General features: G+C 38.1%; 1 protein-coding gene across 2 annotated transcripts; it reads left to right on the top strand.

Annotated features, from left to right (window-relative positions):
• The first annotated feature begins 2,223 nt into the window (after positions 1-2,223).
• On the top strand, positions 2,224-10,068 carry slc25a1a (solute carrier family 25 member 1a). Of its 2 annotated transcripts, XM_038274011.1 has the most exons (9): positions 2,227-2,591; positions 2,840-2,947; positions 3,689-3,788; positions 4,452-4,590; positions 4,669-4,753; positions 4,841-4,945; positions 5,053-5,168; positions 8,117-8,190; positions 8,270-10,068. In XM_038274011.1, the coding sequence occupies exons 1-9, from the start codon at positions 2,378-2,380 to the stop codon at positions 8,382-8,384; spliced, it is 1,056 nt and encodes a 351-aa protein (XP_038129939.1). In that variant the 5' UTR covers positions 2,227-2,377; the 3' UTR covers positions 8,385-10,068. The 2 variants fall into 2 exon arrangements, with proteins under 2 accessions (XP_038129940.1, XP_038129939.1); XM_038274012.1 differs by lacking the exons at positions 8,117-8,190; positions 8,270-10,068 and adding an exon at positions 6,607-6,855 and having other exon boundaries at positions 2,224-2,591.
• Positions 10,069-10,702: the final 634 nt, after the last annotated feature.

Here is a 10,702-nt window from a genome sequence, read left to right as displayed (position 1 = left end):
TGGAGTGATGTGCAGTGCCATTTCACCTCCAAACATGAATAGATGATGTATTATGGCATCCAAAATGTTAAATTTTGGTTTTATCTGACCAGACTATATTCTCCAAGTATTTCACAGGCTTGCCTAAATGCTGTGAAAAACTTTAAACAAGCTTCAACATGTTTTTTCTTCAGCAATTGAGCCTTGCATGGTGAGTGGTCAGGCCATGACGGTTGAGTCCTTTACTTATTGTTTTCTTTGAAATAATTGTACCTGCTAAATCTTTCTAAAGCTCTTCACAAGTGTTATTTGGCTTAAAAAGCTCTTCTGATAATGATTTTCACTCCTCTGTCAGAAATCTTACGAGGAGCATCTGGCCATGGTCGGATTATGTTGAAATGATCTTTCCACTTCCAGATTATGGCCCCAACAGTGCACTCTGGAACATTTAGAAGTGTAGAAATTCATTGGTCATCAATGTCATCATTATTTGCAACAATAAGGTTGCAAAGGTTTTTTTTTAGAAAGCTCTTTATTTTGGAGATGGGGATTTGGGGGATTAAGGAATGGGGGGATGAAGGGAGGAAGGGATGGAGGGATGAGGGGAAGAGGGGATGGAGGGAAGAAGGGATGGTGAGATAAAGGGATGGAGGGAATATTGGTATTATAAATAAACCTTTTTTTTTCTTTCTTCACTTTTCAACTCTGCTTTCATATATCTGCTTCATCTCTCTCTTTTCTGGTGTCTCCTGCTGCTCCTCACCGCATACCTCGATGTTTTATGTGATGGGAAGGATTGGAAAAGAGAGCACAGAAGTTGACGGTATTTAGAGTCACGTTTTTTTTGTCATTTTTTTATGCTAAATCATAATTATTTCATGGTATGGTAAGTCCTCATCTAGGTAGGGTAACTCTAGATGAGCAGCAGATATGTAAGCTTTAGTTGGGAGAGTTTTTCTGTTGGACACCTTTTGGGAAATGGGGCAAGATGAAAGCTATTACGGAAAGAACGCCATACAAAGCCCCTCTTGACAAAGGCAATGTAGGGACAAAGCTCATCTGTGAAAAAGAGTTCTTGCCCGGTGAAACCAAGTCTGACCTTCTTTGCCTGTGTTCAAAAAAACAAAAAACAAAAAAAACAATTAATGTCTGTTAAAAACAACAACATTAAACATAAGAAGAGGGGGGTGTTGGCCTAGTGGTTAGAGCAGTGCGCTTGTGTTCTGAGAAGGTTGCAAGTACCCAGTTCGATCTCCACAGCATCCATTCTGGGTTCCTGAGCAAGACCCTAAACCTGACACTGCTCCCCAGGTGCCACACAATGCCAGCCCCCTCTCCCCGAGAGGATTGGTTAAATGCAGAGGTAAATTTCACCAGTGTGAGATCAATAACGTTTAATCATTATTATTATTCTTAACACACAATACACATCCTGAAACAGTGGTGGTACTATAATGTAGAGAATCTTTTCACAATGGAAAGATAGATGGAACCAAATACAGCACAGCGAAAATTGCAATCGACTTGATAACGAGGAACAGTTTCAAACGGTCAACAGCCATAAAGACTTATAAAGATATAATGGAATTGTATAAACTAAAGCATATAGTTTTAAAATGTAAAATTGTAAATACCACTGAGATGGCAATTTAGCTAAATACAAGCTAATGTCAAATTTTGCTTATAATTTATAAAAATTCTCACAATGGTAAGAAATTGTGCATAATTTGTGTTTTTCATAAGAAAATACAACGCATGATGTGGCTTTGCAATGTAAAAAAACATCCAGGTTTATGAAGTCCAACCACAATGCCGACTATTTTGTGTGGCTGTTTTTTTTTTTTTTTTTTTTACAAAAATAATTTTTTTAAAGCATTATTGAGAAGTATAAGTAATAATTCTTTTTTTCATTCTATGTTTATTAAATTCAAATGTAATATCAATCCATTCATCTTCTCCCACTAATTACACCAGGCTCATGGCTAAAATGTGATGTTTTATTTCCAATTTACAAGTAGGCTTTTATTGATGTTTAAATATTTCTTAGTAAATCCATCAACATCTAGTAGAAAATAAAAGGGATTCACCCACTTTCTAGATGATTAATGCATAAGATCAGTTTATACTCGCTACCTGCATCAAGCCTGATGGGAGTAAAACAGATATGACATCAGTTGATCAGCATCCCTCACACTATTGGCTGTGAAAGTCATGCTAAAGTCACGTGACTGTAAATGTAAGCAGGCAGCATGATGGTGAGTGGAGCGCACACGCCATCACCTGACCTCCGCCGCCACGCTGCTGCCCCGCCTTCTTGTGTTGTTGTTGTCTCCTCCACATTGTCTCCGGGACCAGCGCTCCCTGGACCCCATTTGTGGAGTCACCCCTTACCGTCAAAATGTCCTCGCTGCCGTTTCCTGCCTGTGAGGGGGCCTGTAGGAGCTGCGCTGCCCGCAGAGCGGGCCTGTGCTCGGCTCTCCATCAGCAGCGGCCCCCACCCCTGCTGTTGGCCGCCACCGCCGCCAGAGGGCTGTGCGAGGGGAGAAGGAACCTGGCGGCGGCTGCGATCGGAGGCAGGAAAATCACCCACCCCGGAAAAGCTATACTTGCAGGTGGATTATTAATTTCAAAGCAGTAGTTTGTTGTTTGTGTGTTGCACAGAGAACAGTAATCCCTAAAGCTATCCAAGCAGAAGTGGGTCAAAGAGCATCCTGCCAGCTGGGATGCTACAGCAGATGCATCACAGACCTTCATCCCTTCTTCTCCTGCATATCCCATTATTATACCCATATGAAATACTTTTACTTATACATTTACATAATGCATTTGAAGTTTGTCTAGCTCTGCATCTCTCTCTCAGGTGGAATAGCAGGAGCAATAGAGATCTGCATCACCTTCCCCACAGAGTATGTGAAAACCCAACTGCAGCTGGATGAGCGAGCCAATCCTCCACGTTACAGAGGAATTGGTAGGTCATGGGACTTAATGGGATGACCAAATGGTTTGGTATTAGTTTCTGTGCTCAGGGGCGGAGCTAGATGGGGGGCCAGAGGTGGCTATGGACCCCCTTAGCTAATCTGTGGCCACCCCTACCATTCTGTAATACAGATGGCAGCAGTAATACTCTCAAGGGGAAGGTTAAAACTTATTAAACATTTACATTTTTCATATATTAACAATTACTTCACAACTAAAGCACATCAAAATATTAACATTAAAGCTGATATATACAGAAAATAATGTCTGTTAGTCATCTATGTCTTATGTGAAATCAGATAAATAACTACTTTAATAAAAACTTAAACATCCACTTAATGAAGATATATTAGTACATGTAAATATTAATTTTATGCAACATAACTTTTGATAAAAGTAGGTAAGTTATGACAATGAAAAAGATTTTCAGCCTAGAAATTTTGTCCACTATAACTTTTTTGACAGCATGGATGTTTAAATAAATGCATCTATTTGTTAGCAAAGGCTGTAGGAAAGTTTAGTTTGTCTTTATTTAAAAAAATATGGATGTTCTCGTTCCTGTTGAAACGGTGTAGATTGACTGTGAGGTTCTGGTGCCTATCTGCTTTCGGCCACCCCTCAGTGTACATTGGTTTTTGACTGGCCACCACTATTAAAATTTTCTGGCTACGCCTCTGTCTGTGCTTGCTTTGTGATGGGTATCCCTCTAACAGTTTGCTCTGGGTTTGCATAGGTGACTGTGTGAGGCTGACTGTGCAGGATCACGGTCTCAGAGGACTGTATCGAGGTCTCAGCTCTCTGCTATATGGCTCCATACCCAAATCTGCAGTCAGGTGACGAAATAAACACGCTATACATAGAGCTTTCTGACCACAGAGCTTTTACTATGCCAAGGGTAAAAGTGCAGTTTTTTTTCTTTTCCTTTTGTTACTCCTATGAGAATATTAGGGTGGGAAACATAACAGGGTTAAATCTGGAGAGAAAACAAAGCATATACAATTATTAAACCAACAATGAATTATTTGTTGCATCTTGTCATCTGCATCAGATCAGAGCTCAGTAAAGTAAGCAGTTATTCCGAGTTTCTATATGGAGTATTGCTTTGCTTTAACAAATATTTTGTCAAATCGGTGTATCCGACAAAACACAGTTGATAAAAAACTGATCAGTAAATTGTGACATTAAGAAATAAAAATGAATAAATAAAATGGTGCAAAGAGCCAAACCAGATATTAAGCTAAAAACTCTTTGGGAATCATTCATTTTGTACTGAAGTACTATGTTTGATATTCTCATGGAGACTCGGGTTTAGACATTTGATGAGATTCTATTTTGTCACAGGTGGTATAAAACACCTTAAAAAAAAAAGCTATTACATTTTTTTTTTGGAAATCCACCCAGCAAAAATAAATAAAAGTTGCCGTTCTTTTACACATTTTCTTTTGTTCCTTTCTTATTTTAATTTTTTTTTAATGCCGGAATCTCCAATTTTCCAGGTTTGGCACGTTTGAAATGCTCAGTAATCCAATGCGAGATCACACCGGCCGGCTTGACAACAAACGGAGCCTCCTGTGTGGTTTAGGAGCAGGGATAGCTGAGGCTGTGCTAGTCGTCTGCCCCATGGAAACATTGAAGGTTAGTTAAGACGCTACCTTTCATCATGAAAATCATCTTCAGTTTGTCAAATAAATGTCTTTGTCTTGCTTGACATAGGTGAAGCTCATTCATGACCAGTGTTCCCTCAGACCTCGCTACAGGGGCTTCTTCCATGGAGTTAGTGAGATTATCAGGGAACAGGGTGAGTTCGCAGAACTGGAGCAGCTTTTTTTGTTGTATACGAACATCTTTAGTCATAATGTACAAACTGTATGTTTACCTCATTCAGGTTTGAGGGGAACGTATCAAGGATTAACACCGACTCTGCTTAAACAAGGGAGCAATCAGGCCATCAGGTTCTATGTCATGAACGCCTTGCGGAATTGGTACAATGGTGAGAACTTACCCCTGCAATTTTCCTGAACAGATAATGGAAAAAGGAGGATTCCATTTAATGTCTTTCTTATGATTTTCGTCCATTTTGTGGTTTTGGCTCCTCAGGTGATGAGCCTAGGCGAGAAATGCACCCAATTGTCACTGCAATGTTTGGAGCCACAGCAGGAGCAGCCAGTGTTTTTGGAAACACGCCTCTGGACGTGGTAAAGACCAGGATGCAGGTAGATAAACACAGCGGACATCGTTTGCAAACAACCTGCCATAGATATAATTTTGGGACATTGTAGAAATTCCAAGAGAGATTTGGTAAATCAAAAGGAGTGCATACTGGCTGAACCAAGTTTGCGAATTGAGGTTAAAAGCATTAAAAAAGCAGCATTTACAGCATCCTGTGATATTTCCCGCAGAAGTTCACACAAATTAACAGTAGAAGACATGTAATTCATCTCCTCATATGAACACACTTTCTGAAAATATCAAGTAACATCTTACTTTAATATTATTCTTCCCCACTCTAAGTATGCTTTAATCCAAATTTTAAAGTCCTGGATTAGATCTGGTCTCCATTTGACAGCCCTCAGATCTGTACTGTCTCATCACGTTGCAGAATATTACATTAAATCCAACTGTCTGCCTTAAAATGTAACCGAAGATTTCGTCGACATGTATAGCATATCTACCCTAAGTAAAGTAAATATAAGACAGTGGCATTTTCCATTCCAATTCAGTTTATTTATATAGTGCCAATTCACAACACATGTAATCTCAAGGCACTTTACAATTCAATCAGATCATACATTCAAAGACTATGATCTGGAAGATCTGTAGATTCTATATCCTGAATGTTCCAAAGTGGCCTGTGTCTGAATTTTGCCTTGATCTTCCTGTGAAAAAAAAGACAGATGAGACAAATCTTTAATCAAAACAGCCTGTGCTGTTTTAAAGTCTCAGTTTTTTTAATTGCATCATAGTTTTTCAGAGGTCCCTGCTATCAGTTGTTGAACATTTAAATGTCCCTGCATGCTCCTAATGAACCTGCATATTTTAATTTTCGGTTCAAATGCTAAATGATTAATCACTCAAAAAACTTGATTGATAAAATAACATGATTTTTAGCATGACTGACCTTTTCTTATAAGATTCCAAGTAAAGTCAATAGTGTCTTTTTTTTAGAAGCAAATCCTTTTTTGTTCACTGTTGACTGTCCTCTGCACATTTCTTCATTCTCAAAGTAATTTAAAGAAGGAAAAGCATCAATAACTAGAAAAGCAATCAGAGAGCACTGACCTCAACTGAGCAGAAAATGTCCCCCCATATAATAAATTAAACCTATAACTAAAACTTGCACATGAGCTGGATCATTACGAAATGTTTAGGAATTGTTCCTTGACAGGAGGCGCACCTCTGTTTAAAAAAAAAATAAATACATTTAAATATGTTCATAACTTTTAAAGTTATCATGTAAATGGAAAAACTCTCCTAAAACATAACCTCCTTAGCAGAGATAATAAATACTAAATCAACGCTGTGTACATTTTCGCTGCTCGGGGTTATACCTTCCAGGCTTGGTGCCCTTGAAAGCAACTGACTGCACTAAAGTGTTGCAAAGTTAAACTATCTGAATTTTGAATCTGATAACAGACCACTTTGGACCACCAGGTTGAGAAGTCACGGAGTTCCCCCAGATTAAATCCTACATCAGAGAACCAAAAATATGCCTGATCAGATAAGTGTCATGACTTTTTTGTTACCAAACAATAACTTACTTACAATAACTTTTACTAAGGCTATGTTCACACTGCAGGCCTTGATGCTCAATTCAGATTTTTGTGAAATCCGATTTTTTTTGCGTTGCCGTTTCATTTCCAAATACATGTGACTTGTTTGTGATCCCCTGTGTGAACTGCAGTCATGCAATGCAAGTGTCACGCATGCGCAGTAGAGGATGCAATGACGTCACAGGCCAGTATGCTCTGTATTTACGGAAGTAAACATGGATGGTAGTGCTGGAGCGCATCTAGCAATCTTTACCAATCATAAAAAAACACTTTAACCATCTTGAAAAGATGGTTAAAGTGTTAAAGATGGTTAAACATAATTACTGCATCATCATCTCCCATGGTTGTTGTTTTTCTTGGTGCTTCTTCATAGCAAGACCCAGAATTGTGACCTTTGTCGTGTAATAATGACATTCAGGTCGGATGAATGCGACCTGGCCGTTCACAAACAGGTCGCATTTGAAAAAGATCGGATTCGTATCGGATTCAAGACCACATAACCAAGTGGCCTGGGTCACATTGGAAAAAATCGATCTGTGTTGTTCAGACAGCCATGAAAATAACTCATACAGGTCGCATATGGGCAAAGAAAATCGGATTTGGGTCACTTCAGGCTGCAGTGTGAACGTAGCCTTAGTTAGCTCTGTTAGCTCATGTTATCCAGGCTGTTAGCTCTGGATAACATGACTCATTCAGAGAGTTTAAAAATGGAGCCCATATGGAGCATTGATGTGAGCCAAGTGCCAATAATTGACCTAAAAAAATAATTTAAAACATCTCAGTTCAGGTTGCTTTAACATATTGTAATGCTATTTAGATTGTAAGCAATGGCATCCATATTGATATAATGAGGGCTCAAAGTAGATTTAAATTCTTGTAAGCACTATACTAACAAAAATATATTAACTTTGTAATATAAACACCAATAAAACTTGTAGCTTTATTTCTACAGGCTCAAAAAATTGTTTCTTTCAAGTCAATGAGTCGATATAATCATCTGGTTTTCCTTTGATAGAAAACTGAACCATCTGACTCTATGATCTTATTGAATTGTCTCTGTAAAGTTCCTTGGGATGCCATGTGTTGTGAATTTGTGCTATAGAAATAAACTGAATGGAATATATACATATAAGAGGTACATTAGATATAAAGGTGTCAACCATGACATCTATTTAAAACTATCTTATCCGACTTTAATTTTACAAATATGTAAACCAAAATGTTGAAATATTCTAAGGAATCCTTTACTAGTGTGCAGTACCTTGAACGTTCCGACTTACTTTCATTCCTGGATACAATCCTAAATGAGTGTTAGATTTATTGGTTTCAGTTTGGGCCTTGTAACAGAATCCTTGAAAGTTTTTTTTTTTTTTTTTTCATATATATTTCAGGGTTTGGAGGCCTATCGTTATAAAAACACATTGGATTGTGCCTTCCAAATCCTGAAGCATGAAGGACTGCATGCGTGAGTATAATGCAATTATAGACCTGCTTTAGATTGTGCTTTTCCTTTAGCAACAATCATCATTTGGTACATCCTGCAGGTTCTACAAGGGCACGGTTCCCAGACTCGGCCGCGTGTGCCTAGATGTAGCCATAGTCTTCGTCATTTACGAGGAGGTGGTCAAACTACTCAACGACGTGTGGAAAACGCAGTAAACAGAACTGATTGTGACAAGGGGTCCAGGAGGAAGCACGGACCACTGCCTCTTGCTACGCACAACGCAACACCTCTGTTCCAGTTCAGTTTAGCCGTCTGGGTCATCTTGAGCGGTGTTTGCACTGTTAGTTTAACATATTAGGTTACCTAGATTCATTCTAGACACAGCAATGGAGTGGAAAGTGTTGTTAAGTGTAAAATACCACAAAGAACATCAAATGGAGTAGAAAGAGGTGCTCTAAGAAAGGACTGAATAACAGAAGGATAAAAGAAGAACTTCATATGACTATTGCTGACATGGAGCGAATACTTTGTACTAAAACCAAACAAGTGTCTTGATTCACTGAGAACTTACCAGATACTGTGCTATGAATGGACTCGGGCAAGCTTCTAGAATCATTGTAACCAATGTTTGCAGATCTTGGCTTTGCTTGTGGTGCCCTCATGCTTGCACAGTGATCTCTTGCAGTGTGACAAAGTTTCATGTTTATTCCGTGCCCAGTGCTGATCACAAGGAGATATTAGCTCCTTGCAGACCCTTCTGTTTTGTCATCAAATCGTGTAGGTCTGCTACATCGATGTTCTGTTTTTAAATTGGTTTGAGGTGCCACAAAGGCTTTTTGTACATGAACTGATAAATGGTAAACAGGAAAACCAGTTTGTGTGCAGGATCCTATGTTTACTAAAAGAAAAAAGTTCTGCATAACACTGCTTTTTAGGTGGGAAGAATTCAGTTCTGGGCTGTCGGAGAACTTTTGACATGATGGGTGAGAAGCCTCAAAGCAAACAGTCTGTTTTAGGGGATCTAGTGAATCCTGAAAGCCTTGAACTTAACTCTTTTCTTTTGTTGCCAAAAACCCTTCGGGGTTCACTCACTCTTTAGAAAAGTATGACAAACAAGTTTGAAAAGAAAGTAGTTAAAACCTATATTTCCAGACTTTCTACTCTTGTATGTTTTCTTACACATTGCGTCCTTTCTTGCTTCCTTTCTCATCTACCGTGCATTAGTCCTTTCTTTTGTCTCCTTTTATCTTTGTGTCAATTTTCTCTCATTGCCCCTTTTCATCCATGCTTGACTGTTTCCTTACTTCCTTTTTTGCCTCCTTAAAGCCTGACTTCCTATAACGTCCTATTTGTATGCAGACCCGAGGGTCTTACCTCCATTGCCTTGTTACCTACATACCCTCCTTTGTTTTTTCTTTCTTTCTTTCTCTTATTTTTGTCTTCACTTTTGTTACTGATTACATTTTTAACACCTCTTCACTGTTCAATTATTTGATAAAATCTATTCTTTTATTTGAAAATGCCTGTAAACATCCAAGTGTAGACAAGTTTTTACAAGGGAAATGTTTGGGAACATTAACATTATTACATGTCTCCTATTTAAATGCTGTACGTTCCAATATTTTATTTATGAATCACTGTTTGTTCTCACTGTCATCTGAATGGATTTATTGCACAATTTTATTATTAGCTTTTTGGGTTTTTTTTTATAAAAACTGTCAATTATGACATGCATCTTCTCCTTAGATTCTGTGTAAGCACTTGGACAGGATTTACAGCTCTTTATTGTGTGGCATTGAAACCAAAATGCAAGATTACGTACATAATAGTGGAAAACATCAGTGATCAACTTTGATGTATTTGATGTTAATGAGAAGAATAAATATGTGCAAAACCAAATCTTTGTGATTGTGATAAGAAATAAAGTTTAGCCTACTCTTTTTTTTTTTTTTTTGTTGAACACAGAGTAGGGATATCCATCAAATTGTTCAGAGCCTTTTTAACGGTGTGCATTGGCAAAACAGTGAAGCATGTTATAAATGAAAAGGGCTGCAGGACGCAAAAAGTGAACTTTGTTTAAGGACGATAGGGGGGACTGCTTCATGCTGTAGGGGAAGTTTTAGTTTTTTGCAGGGAAAGTAAAATCTTATAGTATCTGGAAGATAAAACTAAAATAAAAAGATTTGATACTGTGGTGGAGGTTCATTTTCTAGGAGCACAGCAAGCAGCTACAATAGCAAATAGATCAACCCTCATTTGTGTGTAAAAGTAACCAGAGTCCAGGCCTAAATTTATATTAAGATCTTCATATAATCTTCATCTAATCTGACCAAGTTTGGTTTCTAGTTAAAATTAACGTGGGAGATGATGATGTCAGTGTTTTCAAAGCTGGTAGAGAAATTCACCTACAGACTCGTGGCTGAATCTGATGCATTCCAAACTTTTTAGATATACATTGGTATTTTACTATGGTATAAAGCCACGGTAAAATACATTGAACTTGGTCATTTTGAAAGTGGCAATATATTAAAAA

The sequence above is a fragment of the Cyprinodon tularosa genome, unplaced genomic scaffold, assembly GCF_016077235.1.
Source record: "Cyprinodon tularosa strain WSP-4 unplaced genomic scaffold, ASM1607723v1 ctg9, whole genome shotgun sequence".
In the NCBI taxonomy this organism is placed as follows: domain Eukaryota; kingdom Metazoa; phylum Chordata; class Actinopteri; order Cyprinodontiformes; family Cyprinodontidae; genus Cyprinodon; species Cyprinodon tularosa.
The sequence above is the reverse complement of the archived record's forward strand: the minus strand, read 5'-3'. Positions and strand labels throughout refer to the sequence as shown.